A 25045-nucleotide genomic window follows, 5' to 3' on the forward strand; every position below is an offset into this window, starting at 1 on the left:
ACCCCCTTTCATTCTACCCACTGTCTTACAAACTTCCCCCACACTCACAACTGGCTCTTCCTCACTCCTACAAGATGTTATTCCTCTTTGCCCTGTTCATAAAATCACAGCTTCCCTATCTTCATCAACATTTAACAATTCCTCAAAATATTCCCTCCTGTATCAATGTAGAGACAACTTGTGCACAATGTAGAGTGTTTGTGTTATGGTATAATACAAACGTGTATGAATGAAAACAAAATGTGTTTGCCTGGTTTGTTTACATTACGTGTGGGTGGGGTGGGGAAGGAAGGGCTGCCTTGGCTGGCTACCATACTTCCCAAACCTGACTTCCTATAAATAAAACTCACTTCTCACCCTACATTAAGACTACAAATATTTTAAGGTAATTAATGAATGTACTGCATGTGTATTTTATCGCTCTGGGTCACCTTAATTAAATGTAGTAGTATACAGTGGTCCCTCGTTTTTCGTAATTAATCCGTTCCTGGAGGAGCTACTATAAACGAAATTTACGATTTGAGAATCAATTTTCCCCATAAGAAATAATGTAAATACAATTAATCCGTTCCTGACACCCAGAAGTATTAAAACAGAAAAAAATTTTACATGAAATATACATGTAGTACATAAACAATACAATGGGAAATGATGAATGAAACATTAACAGCATAACACTTACCTTTATTGGAGATTCTTCTTAGTGTATGGGAGACTAGAGGAGGAGAGAGATTGGATTGTTTACAGTTTGGAAGGGGAATCCTCTTCCAGCAACACCTCAGGTACCAATTGCTTCTCTGGGGTTGCTTCTCTTCTCTGTTTCTTAATGCCACTAGGACCACCTTGACAGTCACTCTAGTCCTGTCTCGCAAAGTAACTGTGGAGAGAGCTCTGTTTCTGGCGTCTCTTTAACACTTCCCTAAAATGGCCCAAGACTTTGTCACTGTACATATTTCTCACCTTCTTTACCACAGGCTTGGCACTAGGAGCTTTCTTTGGAGCCATGGTAGCTTATTTAGTACTTGCAAGCACTAAAATGAGTGGAATATTATGAAATATTTCATAGGAGCACTTGAGGGGACCTTCACTCACTGGTAAACAATGCCAGACTGGCTGGGTAGGGAGGCCGCCTTGGCTCACACCGTGCGTACACGTCCCGGACGAACTACTATTCGCGAGTCAACCTATGAAAAGCGAGTCCGTGTTATTACGAAAATACCCCTATGATTGGCGAAATTTACGATTGCCGAGAACTACGAAAAGCGAGGGACCACTGTATTACATATGGGTGGGGTGGGCTGACCTGGCTGGCTACCATACTTCCCAAACCTGACTTTCTATAAATAAAACTCGCCTCTCACCCTACATTAACCCTTTGACTTTCACAAGCCTCTTTCTGAAACTGTCATTCTATGTCTCAAAATTTTTGGAAAAAAAAAAAAGTTATTTTTTCTTATGAAATGATAGAAAATCTTTTCCCAATGGCAATGACACCAAAAGTACGAAATTTGGTTGAAAACTCGCGTAATTACGCTCCCGCAAAGTTAGCAGTCTCGGCGACATACATGCATTGGCGATTTTGCCGACTCTGAGCCCTGTTTTTGGCCAATTTCGTTGTTCCAGTTGACCAAACTCATAGCTATTTCTTTAGAACTCCATTTTTTCTATCAATTGAGTACAAGAAACCACCCATTTACCGATTTGAACTACCCAATAGTGGTCAGAAATTGGCAATTTGGCCAATTTCATGCAAATTAAAAAAGATGCCAATTTCAAAATAGGGCCCAGAATAAACAATGTAGACATTCTTGGCACTAAAATAACATATCCTCTGTTCATTAGTCATGTCTCTAGGCTCCTCTTATATTACTATTGCTCTTTCTATTTTGATTTTTTATTCGTACAAAAAATACAAAATTTACTGTTATGCAGACTACTGCATTATTGTAAAAATGGTATAAATAACATCAGTGCACTAGTGAAAGAATATTAGACTCCCTAGTTGACATGTATTGGACGTGTGGTGTGATATGCTTACTCCTGAACATTGGTAAAAATCGAACATTTCCACTACTTTGAGCTCAATTTCAAGGTCATTTTCATCATGAAACTAATCAAAATCATCTCTATTTCTGTAGTATATTTTCCATTTTATCACGTGAGACCATGAAAATGAGAACACAATGATAAATACTATACAAAAATACACCTCAAAGTCGGCATTTTAATCCAAAAAAAAGTTACACACTGTGTGCTGCAGGTTTTTTTTTTTATGTGGTGCACACTGACCACACAGACTCATTCTCTCACATGTGGGCCTACCAGCTTTCTCCTGCTTGATTTGAAGCCTCTAGAATTTATGCATATTAATACGTCCGAAACACTGGCTCGTAATACGTATATATACGACCAAAACAGTCAAAGGGTTAAGACTACAAATATTTTAAGGCAATTAATGAATGTACTGCATATGTATTTTATTGCTCTGGGGCGCTTTCAGTAATTGTCGTAGTATATTACATGTGGGTGGGGTAGGGTGGGCTTACCTGGCTGGCTACCTGACTTCCTACAAATAAAAGTCGCCTCTCACCCTACATTAACCCTTAAACGGTCCAACTAGATCGACGTTCATATCGGTAGTGCTCCAAAAGTAGATCTATGTTTTTTTTACATATTTTCAAATACAGTGGACCCCCGGTTAACGATATTTTTTCACTCCAGAAGTATGTTCAGGTGCCAGTACTGACCGAATTTGTTCCCATAAGAAATATTGTGAAGTAGATTAGTCCATTTCAGACCCCCAAACGTACACGTACAAATGCACTTACATAAATACACTTACATAATTGGTCACATTCGGAGGTAATCGTTATGCGGGGGTCCACTCAGAGAGTCTCAAAACTCCAGACTGTCGCGTTAGCCACTGGACCAGCTAGCCACAATAAGATTCGTCCAACTAGGTATATTTCTACACCATAGGAAGGTTAGCATGGGCACCACTGTGACCACAAATGCAAGTTTTTACAGATGAATCTCCAGCTAGCGTGGCTGTGACGAACTCTAGCTCAAGTCCCCTCAAAGCCATTAACATGACTCATGTTAACGGCTTTGAGGGGACTTGAGCTAGAGTTTGTCACGGCCACGCTAGCTGGAGATTCGTCTGTAAAAACTTGCATTTGTGGTCACAGTGGTGCCTATGCTAACTTTTCTATGGTATAGAAATATACCTAGTTGGACGAATCTTATTGTGGCTAGCTGGTCCAGTGGCTAATGCGACGGTCTGGAGTTTTGAGACTCTCTGATTGCGGGTTCTATCCCCGCCCGTGGTATGGTTTGTTTCACTCTCCACATCTTCGAGTAGTACAGCTGATGGTGGTGCAGCAACAGCTGACGGTGGTGCAGCAGCAGCTGACCATGGTTCAGCAGCAGCTCACTGTGGTTCAGCAGCAGCTGACTTTGGTGCAGCAGCAGCTGACCATGGTGTAGCAGCAGCTGACCGTGGTTCAGCAACAGCTGACTTTGGTGCAGCAGCAGCTAACCGTATTTCAGCAGCAGCTGACCGTGGTGCAGCAACAGCTGACTGTGGTGCAGCAACAGCTGACTGTGGTGCAGCAGCAGCAGCTGACTGTGGTGCAGCAACATCTGACTGTGGTGCAGCAACAGCTGACAGTGGTGCAGCAGCAGCTGACCAGCTGACTGTGGTGCAGCAACAGCTGACTGTGATGCAGCAACAGCTGACTGGTCCAGCAACAGCTGACCGTGGTGCAGCAGCGGCTGACTGTGGTGCGATAGTATTTCTCACCCTTTTTACCACAGGGTTGGCACTAGAAGCTTTCTTTGGGCCCATAGTGGCTTATTTAGCACTTACAAACACTAAAAATAATGGAATAATACAAAATGCATTGAATGTATGCATGCAACCGGCCACCCTGGCTTGTAAACAATGACGGCAGGGTAGCTGAGGTGCTCAGGCTGGACGGACAGATTTGGGAGGAACACATTGGGTGAGTTTTTCATCGTGAGGTGAAGCAAAATTTTTGCGTTCAAATGCTTCATATGGCGGAATTAACGTTATGCAATGCGTTCGTTAGGCGGGGGTTCACTGTATATATAAAATATGAAATAACTTTTAAAAACACATGAAATTTTGGAGTTTCCAGACATAATGGAGAGACTTAGTGCTTACGGATCTTACATAGACTGTAAACAAACAGGATGGGGAAAGTCAGGTGGGGGGAGCCGTATAGAGAGTTTTGGTCATAATTTGAAATGACCGTATTAGCGGAACACCGTAAAGCAAAACGCTGTAAAGTGGAGCCCTACTGTATATGTTAATTTAAACTTGTTATCTGGCATTTATATGCATTTATAAGTGGAAAAAATGGTGCTCTGCTTTTCAGCGATGTCTGCTTTCTGGGAGTAGCCAGGAACCTAACCTACTGTATAAGTGGGGCCCTTCTGTATATATATATATATATATATATGTATGTCAGATATTTAATGTTTGTATTGATATATTTGTGAACTATTGATGATGTTTGATACACAGATACGGCACAGGAGTCTTCATGTTGACGAAGTAGAGAGAGGATGTTGGCGATTCTGCTCCGAGCACTGAGACCCAAATTATATTTTTTGGGTTGTCCTGAGTAATACATTGATCAAAGCTGAGAGGAAAATTAGCTTGTTGTCACTTCGAGCCCCATCACTTCAAGAGGGTAAGGCGATGACTAGCTTGCTTGTTCCCCCCTCTCCACCCCATCACCTCATCCTACCTCAACATTTACACTGGCCCACACACAAACACACTACACTGCTATCCTTCTGCCTTTCATGTCTTCATCTTTTTTGGCAACTTCACCTTTGGCAATTTAAAACAAGGCACTTTGACCATCCAGTAGCCTGTGTGGTTTTTTTAAAATCTGGCTGACCTTCGCCTTGGGTCCTGTCCCCCTCACTCCTCAAGGATAGGCTATCTTAGGGGCTGACCTTCATAACTTAGGATATTTAGGACACAAAGGAAAGTTTTTCTTTTTAAAGGAAACTTTTTGAGTCAGATGTACCTTACTTGGCATCATGATGAAATTACGAGTAAGAATTCATGTCAATGACAACCAAAAATCCACAAGGTAAATACTTGCATGTACTTGTACAAACAACTGTTGCACCATTGGATATTTTCCAAACTGGTGCAGTACTATTACTCTTCTCTGAAAAGGAGCTACTCCAACAACTAAAGCATGATTTAATTAATAATCTTGAGGTTAATGATGAGCTTGGGGAAAGCAATTACAAATCACTTACATTCAATATATCATGGAATTACCAAGATAACTGCAATCAAGTCTCTGTCCTAGACTTCCGCTTGGTTGATTTCATGGCACTGAGAAATTACCTGGGTGGGCTAAATTGGGATGACCTGACTATGGGTCAGTTTGGTCATGTTGGTTGCCAATATGACGTTTTTCAGAGCATAGTCCTAGCTGCCCAGACAACTTTTGTTCCGAGTAGGGAAATTAGATCTAACAAAAATGATCCCAAATGGATGAACAATGGATTAAAACATCTCATTGGTCAAAAGATAGGAATATATATAAGCATATCAAAAGAGGGAATGGGCAGTTAAGAAATCAGTATATTCAATTAAAAAGAGGAATAAGAAAAGCAAAAAGGGATTATGAGGCTAAGGTCACAAGGGATTTGAGGACTAACCCAAAAGGGTTCTTTCAGGTATACAGAAGTAAGATTAGGGACAATATAGGCCCACTTAATATTAACTCATGTCAGATCACTGACGGTGATAAGGAAATGTGTGAAATATTCAATACTTACTTCCTCTCAATTTTTACTCAGGAAGATACTAGTGAAATTCCAGAAATAATAAATTATGTAGAACAGGATGATGATAAACTATGCACGATTGGGGTAACTAGTGACATGGTATTCAGACAAATAGAGAAATTAAAACCTAACAAATCTCCAGGCCCTGATGAATTGTTTGCAAGGGTTTTAAAGGAATGTAAAGAGGAACTTAGCAAACCTTTGGCTAATCTTTTACACATATCACTACAAACTGGCATAGTGCCTGCTAAGGGGAAAATGGCAAATGTAATACCTATTTACAAGGCAGGTGACAGGTCCTTAGCTTCTAATTATAGACCAATAAGCCTTACTTCCATAGTGGGAAAATTTATGGAATCGATAATTACCGAGGCAATTCATAGACATCGTGAAAGGCATAAATTGATTAATGAATCTCAACATGGTTTTACAAAGGGAATTTCTTGTCTTATGAATTAACCAACTTTTTTCACTAAGGTATCTGAGGAGGTAGATCATGGTATCGAATATGGTATTGTGTATATGGACTTTAATAAGGCTTTCGATAGAGTTCCACATCAGAGACTACTGAGGAAACTTACGACACACGGAATAGTAGAAATTTTTTCCTTGGTAGAGACATGGTTGACAAATAGGCAGCAGAGTTTGCATAAATGGGGAGAAATCAGAATGGGGGCACGTCACAAGCGGTGTTCCACAGGGGTCAGTGTTGGGCCCCTTGTTGTTCACAATTTACAAAAACGACATAGATGAGGGAATAAATAGTGTCATAAGCAAATTTGCTGATGACACCAAAACAGGCCATCCAATTTATTCTAAGGAGGACGTTAGAGCACTCCAGGATGATTTGAATAGGCTAATGCCAGAGAAGTAGCAGATGCAGTTTAATATAGACAAATGCAAAGTTCTAAATGTTGGAAAGGATAATAACCATGCCACATATAAACTAAATAATGTAGATCTTAATATTACTGATTGCAAAAAGGATTTAGGAGTTCTGGTTAACAGTAACCTGAAACCAAGACAACAGTGCATAAGCATTCGCAATAAAGCTAACAGAATCCTTGGTTTCATATCAAGAAGCATAAATAATAGAAATCCTCAGGTTGTTCTTCAACTCTATATATCCTTGGTTAGGCCTCATTTAGATTATGCTGCACAGTTCTGGTCACCGTATTACAGAATAGATATAAATGCACTGAAAAACGTACAGAGGAGGCTGACAAAGTTGATCCTATGTGTCAAAAATATTCCCTATGAGGATAGGCTGAGGGCCCTGAATCTGCACTCTCTCGAAAAGCGTAGAATTAGGGGGGGGATATGATTGAGGTGTATAAATGGAAAACAGGAATGAATCAAGGGGATGTAAATAGCATGCTAAAAATATCTAGCCCAGACAGGACTCACAGCAATGGTTTTAAGCTGGAAAAATTCAGATTCAGGTAGGATATAGGAAAGCACTGGTTTGGTAATAGAGTTGTGGATGATTGGAGCAAACTCCTGAGTACCGTTATAGAAGCTAAGATGTTGTGTAGTTTAAAAATAGGTTAAATAAGCACTTGAGTGGGTGTGAGTTGGACCTGATTAGCTGGTGCTACTGGGTCAGATGCCATGCTCCTTCCTTAAGTGGAGATGACCTGACTGGGTGGGCCATTGGTCTAAGCTGGGGTTGACACGGACCTGCCCCGCATGGGCCAGTAGGCCTGCTGCAGTGTTTCTTCTTTCTTATGTTCTTATGACATTCTTGACAATTTAAATAAAGTGGGTATCATGCCCATTCCACCTGACGAGTTACAAGGCTCAACGTAGTTTTTGTGGCACGAATTAACAGTTTCATGAGAGACTGCCCTGCTGATGACCTTGTTGAAGATGCCCTGCTGATGACCTTGTTGAAGAAATTAACCAAGAAAATTCTGAGTTCAAGATACTTAAGACACACAAGTTTACCAGAAGTTCCAACTCCCAACAAACACTAAAATTAATCCTTCAAATGCTGGAAGAAGCCAAAATCATGTCAGCATGGTACGAAATGCTTTGGAACCAGGTGTTTGATCATACCACTAATAAATGCAGCAGCCACAAAACTATTTGCAGTATTTGCTCTGATGAACATGTTTTCAAGGACTTCACCAACAGAAACAACCCCAAATGTGCCCTTTGTCATGGGAAACATCATGCTATCTCTCCTAGCTGCCCTGTTAGGAAATCTGCAATACAGAAACTTCTGGATGCTAAGAGACAAACACTAAGAGAATCACTCCCCAAGCACCTCCAACAATGTCCCAGGCTTCGTTCCCAAATCTACCTGGATCCGGTGGGACTCCTGCCCCCCTGGAGTGCCCCACCCTTCCCTTCCCCCCAATATACAAGCACAAGGACCATCATCATTCCCTATGTCTTCTGGTTCCTCAGAGGTAGATGTTATGAGAGGTACACTGATGTTTATGTTGGCCAAGGAAATAGCAGGTAGCAATGTTAAACTCTGCTCCTCTAAGCTTCAGTGATTTGTTAGCAGCTAATGGGATTAAGCCCCTCATTATCCCAGAAAATGTGGACTTAATTATGAACCAGTCCCCTCAGGACAGGAAGTATGTGCCCTCCTCCTCCACAACCTTACATATGCAAAATTCATCACATAACCAAGGCCCAGACATAGTCAAAACAACACCACAGACCACTGTGTCAATACCTGCCCCCTGAACTTGCGCTGGACAATGATGCACATTCTCCCACTGTTGAAGTACAAATAGTTTCCAAGGATACTCCAAGTGGACTTAAACATTTCCACATGGAGCCCCCACTGTCTCCTATAGTAGGTGTTGTGCATATGTCACCTGAAACTGGGAATACCAAGCCTCGGTTGTCAGATTAACTGTAGCATCAGTTAATGTCACCAACAGTAGTGAGGAAGAGGAAATAGTCAGTACCCAGACAACCACTCATAACTACACTCCTTCCCTTGATGAGTCGAGTAGGAAGACAGGAAGGAACACTCAGACAGCAACTCTGTATGCAGCAAAAATGCAAAATTCAAGATGTAGATGAATGTGTAACACCAGAGACCTTTTCTGTCTATTACAGATAACACCACCCCAATTTATAACTTATCAACTGTTACATCTAACCTTGTAATATCAGCAAACCTACTATGGCAGGACACCACCTTTGAAGCAGCTGAACTGGCCAGCATCTCCAGGTAGTACTCGATTTATATCAATCGCCTTGCTATCGTCATTTCTAACCTACACCCTGAAATAGCAAAGAAAGAAAGAAAAGGTTGGTCGAATTCCGAAATGGATGAAAACCAAAGTAATATTTCCCATAAGAAATAATGTAAATCCTTTTAATCCGTTGCAGACACCCAAAAATATTAACAAAAAATGCATTTTATAGAGAATAACTATATACATACAGAAAACAATGAGAAATAAATATAAAGCACTAATTTCAATGGATAAATGAACATTTAAATCACTTTTACCTTTATTGAAGACTTGTTGGCATATTCTTTGAGATCCATATGCAACTGTCTTGCCTTTTCACAAATTATTGTCTCCACAACACTATCTCCTGACTACCACCGTCTACTACCAATGTTTCGGATGAATGCGCGAAGTATTGCTCACTGAACAAGTGACAGAGGCAGACTGAGTCATATACATGTGAGTGGCCGCATCTGATACGGACGATTTCTGAGCAGAAGGTATGAAACCTGGCGTAAAATTTCACCCAAAAAAAGTGGTCAAAATCCGAATTGTATGATATCCGCACTGGACAAAATCTGGGGTTCCACTGTATCTCTTGCCAACTCAGTGTCATGCAGTTATATATTTCTTGTAACTGTGTGAAACTGACAGGTAAGTGTTATGCCCCTCTCAGTGAAATTTTCATTAATGACACTACACACACACACATTAAAATGCAGCAAAGTGGTTGGGCCACTTACCTTTATTATCCCACCTCCCCTACCCATCCTTCTTCCTTTCCCATCTTACCAAAGCTCTGGTCATACAAGTTAAAGATGCTGTTTGAGTAGCTTTTCTTTTTAGAAATTTTAGTAGTTTTTTGGGGTTCAACCATTATTAGAAAAATTGAATGAAGTGCAAATGCATTTTCAGTCTCTGGACACAATAAAAGTTCATTGCACATCATCTTGCATGTGGATGAAATGTATTTATGCTAACAATTGGTAAACTTAAGAAATACATACAAATGAGATTGTTAGAATTTATAATTAACAAATCTTATTATAATGTAATGATTGTCAACAAAATTAAATTTGATCTGAAGTATAACAAAAATGTGCTAAAACAAATGAAATATACTAAGTCACAGTTAATATTTTACTCTTCTCACTAATGATTGAAAGTGCAAAGAATCAGATGATGCAGCAACATGTCAGGTTACAGAAATGTGCGAATTTAATTATGACTATCGTTCTCACACACAACGAAAAAGAGGCAATATAGATTGTCTCCGTTGCTAACTAGAGCTCAACCATATACTTGTTTACTGGCCTGTACTTATTACTGCATAATCTGTGCCATATACTTTGTGAGATATGTGTCAAATGACTATAAAACAAGAGCAGCTCCCTACAAATTTTTCGTACTCAAAAAAGAAATCACATTCTTAATAAAAACTAGACCCACATCCATCCTCTATTTTTTTCACTATAATAAACTCACTTTATTTGACTTTCAAGTATGTTACCTGTCTTCAGAGACTAAAAAATTTACACTTAACTCTTCTGACTTTTCTTACAGATCACTTAAAAATTAAAAAAATCTCTAATTACAGGATAATATATTCACGAGGAAGCGCTAAACCCATATGGGTCGTATAGCTCCTAGGGAATGAGAGGCAATCAGATTTGCTCCAAGGAAGGGGAAGGTAGCTCCAATTCCTTGGATCAACTGCCCTCCAGCAGCATCAAGGCACCCACCCCCCCTTGCTGAGAAAAACAGCAGTAAGAGGTAAGTATAAATCTAATTTCCCTCGAACACAGACAATATTTGGCTAAGACAAGAATCAAAGGAATATGAATAGATCAAAGAGTGTTTGAAACTTTGGTTCAGAAAATAACTTGTTATTAATTAAAAAAGTAACTTGCTTAATTTATCCATTAAGCAAGGAAATAGTTTAAAACTGGCAACAATGAATTCATCCTTAAGTATAACTTTTCTTCATAAATAAATCTTAACTAATACATCATACTGGTGACATTAAATTGATGCTTACCACAAGCAATGCATACATATAAAAATTTGTGTTTTGTACAGACCTATTGGCTTACCATATGACAAAATACTTATTGTTACACTAATTATAGAACTAAGAGAAACACTGGCAGTAATCTTAAGGATAACATAACTTAGTTTTTCATTGTTCTTCACTCGTTTGATTTTCAGTTCTGTTATTCATTCTGATAATATATTTAGTTTATAAATACTAATATATAAATATTTATATATATATATATATATGTATGTATATATCCTCAGTACTTAAAAATTCTTTACTAGTTTAATCTTAAGATAAATAAATTTGTCTGGAATGCCTTGAAACATCCAGAATTTCTCAGTTTATTGGCCACAAGAAAAAGAGCGCGTTTAGTTCAAAAACTCTCGATGCTTCATCGTCAGTGTCTGTATTATTAAAAATTTCCTCACTGGTTTCACTCCACACATTTTGCTTATCCTCTTCCCCACACACTGGCCCCTCCCCCCTAGCACACCCTCAGTAAGGGTTCTTCAATAGCCTCTTTATGCGGTAATCGTACACTCTCCGGCAAAAGAATAAAAGTTCTGGCACCACACATCCAGGGGGCTGGCGATCCTTGCGGCAGTAACCCTCTTCAGGGTCGGGAACAGGTGTTGCTATTGGATACACTCCTTCTTGAAAGAGGCGGAGAAAGCGTCTATACCTATAAAGGAGTAGAAATGGTCAAATACAGTAATATATACCGCTTAAGAAAGTATAATTAAGGAAACTGAAATGAACTCGCTAATTATTTAAATGTGCAAGCTAGTTTTCAGTGTTAAATTTTTCTTTTAATCTTAAATACAAAATCAAGGTAAAACAGATCAAAGTAGACAATCTATTGCATTAGGAAATAGTAGTAAATTAATGGATACTATTAATGGATACTCCTTCATGCTCTCTTGTGGATGCCTATTCATCACACTATTATGTTTTTACTTCTCGAAATTCTAGTAATTCTTCCATTCTACACATCCAATCCACATACAGTGGAACCTCAAAAATCAAACGTATCACATATTGAACGTTTTGAAAATAAGACCATTTTTTCGTACAAACTGTGTCCCTATTATCGAACGTGCCCCTATTTTCAGACCGCTGGGTATGGGACCTGTCCACGTCCCCGCGCAGGTGCTGTGAGCAGTCTAGAGTGAACACTAACCTGCGATCTCATTCACACATTTTACGATTATTTAATTGTGTTTAGTGCTTGTGGGGCTGTGAAATAAGCTGCCATGGGCCCAAAGAAACTTGCTAGCGGTACCTCTGTGGTAAAGAAAGTGAGAAACACCATAGATGTGAAGAAGGAAATAATACAGAAGTATTGGAGTGAGACTTGTTGAGCTTGCCAGGATGTACAGAGGACTGTGGACAGTTATTTTGTGAGACTGGGGTCCAATGACTCTCAAGCTGGTCCTAGTGGCATTAAAATACAGAGAAGGGAAGCAACCCCAGAGTGGGCTTTGATACTGGAAGTTCTCATGGAGGGGGATTCTCCTTCCAAACAATAACCCCAACTCCCTCTCTCCAGATGCCATCACCAATCTTCAATAAAGGTAAGTAAAAATGTTATTTTATATTACTATACAAGAGATGCTAAGCCAATGATGATCCTTTTTAAATCATTCTTTCTAGGCTGGAATATTACTGTACATTAACATCCCCATTCAAGGCAGGTGAAATTGCAGAGCTAGAGAATGTACAGAGAACCTTTACTGCACGTATAAGTTCCATCAAACACCTTAACTACTGGGAGCGCCTGGAAGCACTTGACTTGTACTCACTAGAGCGCAGGCGAGAGAGATATATCGTAATCTACACCTGGAAGATTCTGGAGGGACTGGTCCCTAATATGCACACAGCAATCACTCCATACAAAAGCAAAAGACTTGGCAGGTGATGCAACATACCCCCAGTGAAAAGTAGGGGCGTAACTGGTACTCTAAGAGAAAACACAATAAGTGTCCGGGGCCCAATATTGTTCAACAGCCTCCCACCAGCAATAAGGGGCATTACGGGAAGACCCCTGGTTGTCTTCAAGAGGGAGCTGGACAGATACCTAAAGATGGTGCCGGATCAGCCGGGCTGTGGTTCGTACGTTCCACTGGTTTTACTATGAAAAGGACCTTGAAATGAAGCTCAAAGTAGGGGAAATGTTTGATTTTTGCCGATGTTCAAAAGTAAACAAATGTCATTTTCCAATAAATGTCCAAGTAGCCATTCTAATATGCAGTCATGAATGGGTAGACATTATCTGTACAATTATTACAATATTGCAGTAGTCTGCATAACAGTAAATCTTCTATTTTTTGTTTGAATAAAAATTCAAAATAGAAAGCCAGAGTAATATCAGAGGGGCCTGTAGATGTGACTGATGAACAAAGAAATTGTTATTTTAGAGCCACGAATGTCTGCATTGTTCATTCTGAACCTTATTTTGAAATTGTCATACTTTTTAATTTTTGTGAAATTGGCCAAATTGCAATTTTCTGACCACGTTATTGGGTAGTTGAAATTCATAAACGGGCAATTTCTTGTACTCGACCAATAGAAAAAATGGAGTTCTAAATACATAGCTATGAGTCTGATCAACTGGAGCAATGGAATTAGCCAAAAATAGGGCTCAAAGTGGGCGAAATCACCGATGTCGCTAACTTCACGAGAGCGTAGTTTCGTCAGTTCGGGAAAAGATTCTCTGTCATTTCATAAGAAAAATAATTTTTTATTTTTTGGAAATTTTGCGACACCAGGAGGCCCCTCAGGATTGGAGGTTGCGACAGTCAAGGGGTTAAGCCTTTGTTTGTCTTTACCTTTTTGAATCTTCATACTGCCATTTATTCATGTATCATTATTATCTAAATCAGTATATAGAGATGGTATTGTATACCATTCATGTACAGACAAAATGAAAATTAGACATGTGCAACACTTGTATTGATAAAGCCACTGGATTGTGAAACATCTACAATAAAGATACCCAGATGTTGCACATGTGTCTAATTTTCATCTTGTTGATTTTTTTTTTTTCAACAAGTCGGCTGTCTCCCACCGAGGCAGGGTGACCCCAAAAAAAAATATTTTCATCATTCAACACTTTCACCTCACTCACACATAATCACTGCTTTTGCAGAGGTGCCCAGAATACAACAGTTTAGAAGCATACAGTGGACCCCCGCATACCGTTGGCATCACATAACGATTAATCCGCATACAGCTTGCTTTAATCGCAAAAATTTTGCCTCGCATACCGCTTAAAAACCCGCTCACCGCTGTTCGTCCGAGACGCGTCCAATGTGCGCCTTAGCCAGCCTCGCATGTTCCGCCGGTGGCATCCAAGCATACAATCGTAACATTTCGTATTATTACAGTGTTTTTGGTGATTTTATCTGGAAAATAAGTGACCATGGGCCCCAAGAAAGCTTCTAGTGCCAACCCTACAGCAATAAGGGTGAGAATTACTATAGAGATGAAGAAAAAGATCATTGATAAGTATGAAAGTGGAGTGCGTGTTTCCGAGCTGGCCAGGTTGTATGATAAACCCCAATCAACCATCGCTACTATTGGTGGTACAGCTGCTGCTGCTGCTGCTGTAGCACTGTTGTTGGTGTGGCTTATTGAGAATATACCAAGAAACAATTAACCCCAGAGGATTTGCCACCCAGGATAACCCAAAAAAGTGTGTCATCGAAGACTGTCTAACTTATTTCCATTGGGGTCCTTAATCTTGTCTCCCAGGATGCAACCCACACCAGTCGACTAACACCCAGGTGAACAGGGAAAAATGCCTGGAACTAGTGCTCATATTGGTGAATTTAAAGCCAGCAAAGGTTGGTTTGAGAGATTTAAGAATCGTAGTGACATACACAGTGTGATAAGGCATGTTCTGGAAGAAAATACCAAACAGGACCTACAGTACTCAGGAGGAAAAGGCACTCCCAGGACACAGTGTCTCATCAGTCATTGTTGCATCTTCAATAAAGGTAAGTGTCATTTAGTAGACTAGTACATGCACAATATATACTGTGCATGTACTACTCTACTATTGTGCATGTATCCTTCTCTTTGTGTGTAGGAAAATGTATATTTCACGTGGTAAAATTTTTTTTTTCATACTTTTGGGTGTCTTGCATGGATTAATTTGATTTCCATTATTTCTTATGGGGAAAATTCATTCGCATACCGATTATTTCGCATACCAATGAGCCCTCTTGCACGGATTAAAATCGGTATGCGGGGGTCCACTGTATATGTATAAAGATACACAACATATCCCTCCAAACTGCCAATATCCCAAACCCCTCCTTTAAAGTGCAGACATTGTACTTCCCATTTCCAGGACTCAAGTCCGGCTATATAAAAATAACTGCTTTCCCCGAGTCCCTTCGCTAAATATTACCCTGCTCACACTCCAACAGCTCGTCAGGTCCCAAATACCATTCGTCTCCATTTATATATATATACAGTGGACCCCCACCTTACGATCAGCTCCCAACTTGACCAATTATGTAAGTGTATTTTTGGGGGTCTGAAACGGACTAATCTAATTCACAATATTCCTTATGGGAACAAATTCAGTCTATAACGGTACCCGAACAGACCTCTGGAATGAAATAATATCGTAAGGCAGGGGTCTACTGTATATGACACACTCGCTGGAAGTCCAAGCCCCTCGCCCACAAAACCTCCTTTACCCCCTACAACCTTTTTGACGACGACCCCTACCCTGCCTTCCTTCTCCTAGATTTATACACTCTCCATGTCATTCTACTTTGATCCATTCTCTCTAGATGACCAAACCATCTATCTCAACAACCCCTCTTCTCCTAATTTCCACACTCCGAATTTTCTGCATAATGTTCACACCACACATTGCCCTTAGACAGGACATCACTGCCTCCAACTGCCTCCTCGCTGCAGCATGTACAACCCAAGCTTCATGACCAATACTTTCACACATTTCCTTCTTTGCCTCCACGTATACCTCAACGCACCACTGACCTTTTTTTCTTCATCAATTCTATGATTAACCTCATCCTTCATAAATCCATCCGCTGACACGTCAACTCCCAAATATCTGAAAACATTCACTTCCTCCATACTACTACTACCCAATTTGATATCCAACTTTTCTTTATCTAAATCATTTGATACCCTCATTGCCTTACTCTTTTCTATGTTCACTTTCAACTTTCTACCTTTACGCACATTCCTAAACTCATCCACTAACCTTTGCAATTTTTCTTTAGTCTCCCCCATACGCACAGTATCATCAGCAAAAAGTAACTCTCAATACCCATTTTGTATTTGCTTCCCCATAATTTAATCCCACCCCTCTCCCTAACACCCTAGCATTTACTTCTTTTACAACCCCATTTAAAAATATATTAACCCGTAAACGGTCCAAACGTATATATACGCTTTTTCAACATTTGAAAGTAAGAAAAGTAGATTTTTTTTTTTTTTGTTTGAAAATATGTAAATGTGCTTGGACTGTTTACGGATTAAACAACCATGGTGACATTACACATCCCTGTCTAAGACCTACTTTTACCGGGAAATACTCTCCCTCTCTTCTACACACCCCTTGTGGCCTAGCGCTTTTTGATTACAATAAAATCTTCTACACACCCTAACCTGAGCCTCACTATCCTCATAAAAACTCCTTACAGCATTTAGTAACTTACCACCTATTCCATATACTTGTAACATCTGCCACACAGCTCCCCTATCCAGTCTATCATATGCCTTTTCTAAATACTGTTCACATATATGCTTCAATGTAAACATTTGATCAGCACATCCCCTACCCACTCTAAAACCTCCTTGCTCATCCGCAATCCTACATTCTGTCTTACCTCTAATTCTTTCAATAATAACCCTACCTTACACTTTTCCTGGTATACTCAGTAAACTTATTCCTCTATAATTTTTACAATCTCTTTTGTCCCCCTTCCATTTATATAAAGGGACTATACATGCTCTCTGCCAATCCCTAGGTACTTTCCCCTCTTTCATACATTTATTAAACAAAAATACCAACCACTCTAACACCCAGGCTTTTAACATTTCTGTCATGATCCCATCAGTTCCAGCTGCTTTAACCCCTTTCATTCTACGCAATGCCTCGTGCACCTCTCCCACACTCGCATCCTGCTCTTCTTCACTCCTACAAGATGGTATACCTCCTGGCCAGTGCATGAATTACCGCCTCCCTTTCTTCACTGACACAAAAGTTCCTCAAAATATTCGTGCCATCTACCCAATACCTCCATTTCCCCATCCCCTACTCTGTTTTTAACTAACATATCCATTCGTTCCCTAGGCTTTCGTAACTTGTTTAACTTGCTCCAAAATTTCTTGACAGTGCCTCTCCCACTCTCTTCACCTTTCTTTTACTCTCCGTGTACTCTACTCTTCGTATAACACTTCTGCTTTGTAAAAACCTCTCATAAGCTACCTTTTTCTCTCTTATCACACCCTTTACTTCATCATTCCACCAATCACTCCTCTTTCCTCCTGCACCCACCTTCCTATAACCACAAACTTCTGCCCCACATTCTGATACTGCATTTTTAAAACTATTCCAACCCCCTCACTACTCATACTTGCACCAGCCCACCTTACTGCCAATAGTTGTTTATATCTCACCCGAACTTCCTCCCTCTCACTTGTTGTTGTCATTTTCCTCTTACTCTAACTGTAGCTACAACTAAATAATGATCTGATATATCAGTTGTCCCCTCTATAAACGTGCACATCCTGGAGCCTACCCATCAACCTTTTATCCACCAATCCATAATCTAATAAACTACTTTCATTATGTGCTATATCATACATTGTATATTTATTTATCCTCTTTTTCATAAAATATGTATTACAGGTCCGCCATCACAAATCCGGCAATCAGTTATTCGGTTCCTTCAGTTATTCAGCACTAATTTTGGCTTGCATAATTTCAAATTTCCAGGGTCGCCACACCAACCTGCTGGTACTGTTTGGTGGTGCTACTTGCTGCATAAGTCATTCCAATTTCTTTTTCTCCATTTATTGTTTTGACCTGCTTACTTTTAGCCCTAGCCATGGTTCCAGTGAATAAAAAAATGCTTCTCATTATGTAAAGCACCTACACAGTACATTATCCATTAAAGATAAGGTGGCTTTGAAGCCACTGTCAGTTGCCATGAGCTCAGTCTCATGAAGCAGGAGAATATGCTTTATTATTATGCTAATATCAACACTACAGCTTATTTACCTATCAAAACTGATCTAATATGACATAAGAAACAATATAAATAATATAAAACATGTTAAATACTCCAGAACGAATAATATTTGGCATAACACCGAGCAGTTCGACAGAGTTATGAAGAGGATATGGTAAGCAAATACCATTCTCTTATCCTCGTCTTGGTGGCTTATATTAGAGAAAACGAAGTATAGCACAGGGCTAACTATGATATACACTCGTACTCCACCATGAACATGAAACAAAAAAGTTATTTTCTCTCTATAGATTATCACACATAGCAGCGTATGTGTAGAGAACCTAGGATAACCCCAAAAAAGTCAACGTGGCTTATTTTTAGTACCTGGCTTGGGTTAGCCATATATGATTTTTGGTAAATATTCGATTCCCAGCCAGGGTAGAAACATTAGGCATGTTTCTTTACACCTGTTGTCTATGTTTACCCATCAGTAAATGGGTACCTGGGTTTTAGTCGACTAGTGTGGGTGTTATCCTGGGACACTAACCTAATTTTCTTGAAATACTCAGTATAACAAGTGCCTTTCTATACATTAGTATGTCACTGATGTCAGATAGTCCTGTATACCTTGTACATGTAGTAAATAAAGATATTATTATTATTATTTTCTCAGATGTTTGTTGGGTTATCTTATTCAAACTTGGGCAATGTATGATGGAAAGATACTTCTTCACGTACACCAAAAATGAAAGAAATTAGACCATAAATAGCGGAGTTCACTTCTCAGCCATTAGCGGCCACTTAGCGGTATATTTTTGTATGGTTGTTGTGGTTATATTCTCATTTTTTCGGTCTCATTTGATAGAATGAAAGATATATTACAGAAATAGATATGATTTTGATTGCTTTCATGACGAAAAGTACCTTGAAATTGCGCTCACAGTAGCGAAAATGTTCTATTCTTTAGCGAAGCTCAAGAGTAAACAAATGACGTCACCGTCCAAATTCCAGTACAGAGTCAAGAATGGATTGACATTATTTATACAATTATTACAATAATGCAGTAGTCTGCATAACAGTAAATCTTCTATTTTTTTTTTTTCGTGAATAAAAATTCCAAATGTTAAGCAAGAGTAATATAAGAGGGGCCTGTAGCCGTGACTAATGAACAGATAAAATTTTATTTTAGTGGCAGGAATGTCTGCATTGTTTATTCTGGACCCTATTTTGAAATTGGCATCTGTTGAAATTTGTGTGAAATCGGCCAAATTGCCAATTTCTGACCACTTTATTGGGTACTTGAAATAAGTGAATGGGCAGTTCCTTGCACTCAGTTGACAGACTAGAAGTAAATAAGTTTATTCAGGTATACACAAATACAGTTACATAGATTATCATACATAGCAGTGTATGTATAGAGAGCCTAGGATAACCCAGAAAAGTCAAAGTGCCTTATTTCCAGTACCTGGCTTGGGCTTGCCATATATGATTTTTGGTAAATATTTTTTTTTCTCGGTTGTTTGCTGGGCTATCTCACTGAAACTTGGGCAATGTATGATGGAAAGATGCTTCTTAACGTACAACAAAAATAAAAAAGACGGACGATAAATAAGGGAGTTCACTTCTCAGCCATTAGCCGCCTCTTTGCAGTATACTTTCGTATGGTTTTTATGGTTGTATTCTCATTTTTTGGACTCGTCTGATAGAATATATATTACAGAAATAGACATGATTTTGATTGCTTTCATGACGAAAAGTACCTTGAAATTGAGCTCAAAGTAGCGGAAATGTTCGATTTTTGCCGATGTTCAATGAACTGTGTGGTTAATTTTATTAAGTGTATTCTAACCTAACCACTCTGTAATTCGGCAAACTCAGTAATCCGGCACACTACAGGTCCCAGTGATGCCGGATTTGTGATGGAGGACCTGTACTTATTACCAAACCTCTTTCTACACTTAGCTCAATTTAGCCCTGGCACCCCAAATTTACCTACTACTACTTCCACAACATTTTTACCCACTTTAGCATTGCAATCCCCAACCACTCTCACACTTGGTTCAAAACTCCCCATGCACTCACTCAAAATCTCTCTTCTCCAGGTGCATATATGCTTACTATAACCCACTTTTCACATCCAACGTTTATTTTACTCCACATAATCCTTGAATTAATACATTTATAGTCCCTCTTTTCCTGCCATAGCTTATCCAACATTATTGCTACTCCTTCTTTAGCTGTAACTCTATTTGAAACCCCTGACCTAATCTCATTTATTCCTCTCCACTGAAAATCTCCCACCCCCTTCAGCTTCTCATCCACAATCATCTCTTTCATATCATCTGCACAACATCCATACACATTCAGACATCCCACTTTGGCTTATGGAGGAAAGATTCTTATTCCACTTCCCCATGGATATAAAAGGAAAAGTAATTTATTATTATAATAAAGAAGCGCTAAACCACAAGGGCTATACAGCGCTGCAGGAAAAGTAATAAGAACAAGAACTATTAAGATAAAATCAAAGAAAACTCAGATGAGTGTGTATAACTAAACGTGTACATGTATGTGTAGTGTGACCTAAGTGTAAGTAGAAGTAGCAAGACGTACCTGTAAATTTATGAGACAGACAAAAGACACCAGCAATCCTACCATCGTGTAAAACAATTACAGGTTTTCATTTTACACTCACTTGGCAGGATGGTAGTACCTCCCTGGGTGGTTGCTGTCTACCATTCATGTACAACCTGTCAGATACTGCAACATCATGGAATCTTGGTTCAGATTATTATTATTATTATAATCAAGGGGGAAGCACTAAACCCGTAGGATTATACAGCGCCTATTGGGGGATGGAAGGCATTCAGGCTTAATTCAGGGAACTGGAGCACAGATCCAATTCCCTAGATCAAGAGCCCCTCACCAGCGTCAAGGAGCCTTCCTTGAGGGGATCTTGGTTCAGAGGACATCTACACAACCTTCCTCTCTATGACTAACTCGTTCCCCGGTTATGACCTACTGGGGAATCCTGCGCCCCAGTGGCAATGTCGTCTACACACATCCTTACTAACTTTTGCCAGTATATGAGCGCCAGCCTTCTTGCCCGTGCTCCAGTTTCTTCATGACTACGGTGCTCTTCACACCAACTCCAAGGCTGAGAGGCTGATTACCTCATATTTTGTATATATTTCTACTGTCTTCCAATTATGTCCTTGAATTTGTATTGATAGTCACTGGATGGCAAAACATCAACAATAAAGATACCTCTTCAAGGGGGGCTCCTTGGCGTGGTGAAGAGGCTCTTGGTCTGAGGAATTAGCCCTGTCGGTCTTCTTCCTCAGACCGAACCTAATTACCCCCCATTCTCCCCTCCCCTATCCCATCCTCCCCATCCTCCCCTTTTTCCATTCCTCCTCCTCCTCCTCACCCCTCCCTTTTGCCCTTCCTCTTTTTGGCCTTCGTGATTTCTCCCACAGGCGCACTAGTTCCTAGGTAGGGGAAAGGACACCGGGGTCCATCCCATTCCGTTGAGGTTTCTTGGCGGTGGCGTAGTTTGCCGTGGAATCTGGATTGCCTAGGGATGTCCCGATCCCTCTCCGGTATCCCGGAGTAGCTTTGGGTGTCTTTTGGGCGACGGGTGTATCTCTGGAAGCCACCTTTCGGATTCCGGGGGTGGTGGCTGAAGGAGGTATGCTTTGTGGCGGATATCCGGCCGCCCTCTCTTTTGTCCACCGAGGTAGCTCGGCAGATGTGAGGTTGCTATCCCAGATTGCTGGTTTACTGGCATGAAGGGTAGGGTATGGCACGGGTTCCATGCTGCATCTGCGCTACTAGCGGTGTCGAGTCCTCTTGGGCGCGGAGGGGGATTTCCGGCCCTTTCATTCCTCCTGGGAACTATTCCTCCCCGCTCCCCCCTTTTTTTATTCTTTTTTTTATTTTTATTTTCTTTTCTTCTTTCTTTTTTTTTCTTAAAAACAAAAAGCAAAGGAGTAACCTAACCATGGCAGCCCTAGTCCATGAAACCACTACCCCCGGGCCCCTTCTTGATACCGCACCCCATTCTGACCCTGCCTTGTGTTTAGACCACTCTTCGGACACTCCTGATGCCCCTGTACCTCTTGCTGGTGCTGTTTCCTCACCCGCTTCAGGTACCGGGGCTTCGACTGACTCCTTCGATTTGTCTGAACTCCGCTCTCCTTTGACTATGCTTCCGGCTTCTCCCTCTACGGTACGGCAATTTTCGAATCGCCCACCCATTTCCTGCCGGACCAACTCCGGTCCTACTCCTAAACGCCAACGTCAATCTCCTGATGATGCTCCGTCGTTACCTTCCCATTCTACTCGGAAACGACCGACACGTCAAGCACTCCCTCTCCACGCTCAGTTTCGGACCACACAATGGACTAAATTCTTTACTTTAAGACCAACTTCTTCTTCTGCCTACCTTTCTGACCATAGTATTGCCAAAGCGCTCCTGCGTCATGTTGGCAGAGATATTTCATTTCACGCTCTCAAGAGCGGTACACGCATCGTCACTGTCCAGAATGCTACCCAAGCTCATGATCTTTCTCTCCTTTCGAATATCGATACTACTCCTATCACTATTGAAAAACATCTTTCTCTCAATTCTTGTAGTGGTACTGTCATTCTGCCCCATACCATAGTCCAACAGAATTTCCAGTCATGTGGCAATGACATTTTTGAACAGCTGGAACTCCAGGATCTCCCAATCCTCAAAGTAGACACTTATGTCCTTCCTGCCCGGGGGCGGAGACGTTACCCTTGCAATGTGGCTCGTTTAACTTTTGACAGCCGAGAACTCCCGTCCTCTGTATATGTCGCGGGACATCGGTTACAAGTTCGAAAGGTGATACCTACACCGCAACAATGTAGAAATTGCTGGCGTTTTGGTCACCCAGCGAAATATTGCAGATCTATGGCCGAATGCCCAGTCTGTGGTGCCGACAACCATTCTAATACATCTTGCAGTCAACCTCCATCTTGCCTTAATTGTAATGAAGCTCACCCTTCGTACTCCCGCCGTTGCCAGGTCTACTTAAATGAACGTGAAATCCGTTGCCTCAAAGAGGCAGAAGGTCTCCCTTATGCTATGGCAGTTACTCATCTCCGCCTCCAAGGGAGACTACCCCGTGTTTCTTATTCTCGTGTTTCCAAACGTCCCCCCACTTCTGGGGTCCCATCTTCTGCAGCCTCCTCTGTTGTTACCCCTCCCATAGCCACTACGGCATCTAATCCTTTTGCTGTCCTTGGCTCTGACGTCCCGACTACAACTCAGTCTGTTCTCACATCTTCGCGTCCTTCCTCACAAGCCCCAGTATCGACAAGACCTCGTACGACACCTAATACCAATCGCCCCTCTACTCAGAAGTCCAAAAAATCCACATTGCTCAAATCTTCTTTGCCCCTTCCTTCCCTTCTTCCACCTCCACACGTTACCTTTCCAGTCTCTGTACCTAGTTCTTCCCCTCTCTCTGGCTCTATTACAAGTGTGGAGATTCACCCTCCTCCTCGTACTATGCCTTCCACCCCCGTCCCCTCCCAAGTTTCTCCCTCTTCTGTCACCTCCCAGGTTTCTACCTCTTCTGTCCCCCCCCACACTTCATCTCCAGTCCCTTACACTTTTCCCTCCCCCTCTACTTTGGTACAGTCCATTACTGTCCCAATCTTTACTCACCCTCCTCCTCCTATCTCCAATATGGTTTCCCATACATCTTTGAATTCAGAAACACTTGAAGCCATTTCAGAATATATTGCAGAGACTAAACCTTCAATGGACACTGATTCACTTCCTGTTCCTTCTCTTCCCTCTCCTCCATCTTCACAACCCCATTCTTCGCAACGCTCCGTTCCTTCGCTACTTGAACATCTTCCAATGCCACCACACGTTGACTTTTCTAACCCCTCTAGTCCGTAGGTGCCTTTACCTACAGATTCCTGATATTTTCTTCATCGCCAATCATGGCCTATTTACAGTGGAATATCCGCGGCCTCAGGGGTAATCGGGGTGAGCTTCAGATGTTGCTTTCCAGGTTTTCCCCTGTTGGTGCTTGCTTACAAGAACCAAAATTACACTCGGCTGTTTTCCAACCTATCTCAGGCTATAATTTATTGTATTCTTCGGATCCTTTCTCAGATGGGACCTTTAATGAAAGTGCCCTTCTTCTACGCAATGATATTCCGTACTGTCAACTATTTGTCCATACCTCGCTGCATTACACTGCAGCCCGTATCCACTTGAATAAGTGGTTTACAATATGTTCTTTATATCTCTCTCCTTCTCGAGCATTTTCTATCCCAGACTTTGCCTTTCTTGTTTCATCCTTACCACCACCACTTCTGTTACTTGGTGATTTTAATGCCCACCATTTCCTCTGGGGGGGGTCTCATTGTGACTCACGTGGCATTCAGTTGGAGGCTTTTCTTGCCTCTCACCCCCTCCATGTTTTAAATACGGGTACTCCCACCCATTTTGATCCTCGTACTCATACTCTCTCTTGCATCGATCTATCAGTCTGCTCTTCCTCCACTGCACTAGACTTCACCTGGTCTGTTCTACCAGACTTACATGACAGCGATCATTTTCCGATCATTCTTACTTCTCCTTCCTATTCACCACCTTCCCGTAGCCCTCGCTGGCAATTTGATCGGGCAAATTGGGATCTTTACTCACACCTCACTGCTTTTAGTGAGGTTCCTTCTTCATCCTCCATTGA

At 40.9% G+C, this 25045-nt stretch overlaps 1 protein-coding gene and 1 long non-coding RNA gene across 10 annotated transcripts in view; one reads left to right on the forward strand and one right to left on the reverse strand.

The window, feature by feature from the left end:
• LOC128705834 (uncharacterized) overlaps positions 1 to 5373 on the forward strand; it is a 58628-nt gene extending 53255 nt beyond the window's left edge. The window contains exon 3 of the long non-coding RNA XR_011393898.1: positions 4550 to 5373. This is a non-coding gene — a long non-coding RNA (uncharacterized lncRNA). The remainder of the gene's footprint in view (positions 1 to 4549) is intronic.
• A 4681-nt stretch (positions 5374 to 10054) lies between these two features.
• LOC128699669 (serine-rich adhesin for platelets-like) overlaps positions 10055 to 25045 on the reverse strand; it is a 1564428-nt gene continuing 1549437 nt past the window's right edge. For all 9 annotated transcript variants that reach the window (XM_070099420.1, XM_070099418.1, XM_070099410.1 and 6 more), the window contains one exon: positions 10055 to 11767. In XM_070099420.1, coding sequence (XP_069955521.1) covers positions 11581 to 11767 — 187 coding nt within the window. In that variant the 3' untranslated portion in view covers positions 10055 to 11580. The remainder of the gene's footprint in view (positions 11768 to 25045) is intronic.

This window comes from Cherax quadricarinatus, chromosome 67 (assembly GCF_038502225.1).
Source record: "Cherax quadricarinatus isolate ZL_2023a chromosome 67, ASM3850222v1, whole genome shotgun sequence".
NCBI classification, from domain to species: domain Eukaryota; kingdom Metazoa; phylum Arthropoda; class Malacostraca; order Decapoda; family Parastacidae; genus Cherax; species Cherax quadricarinatus.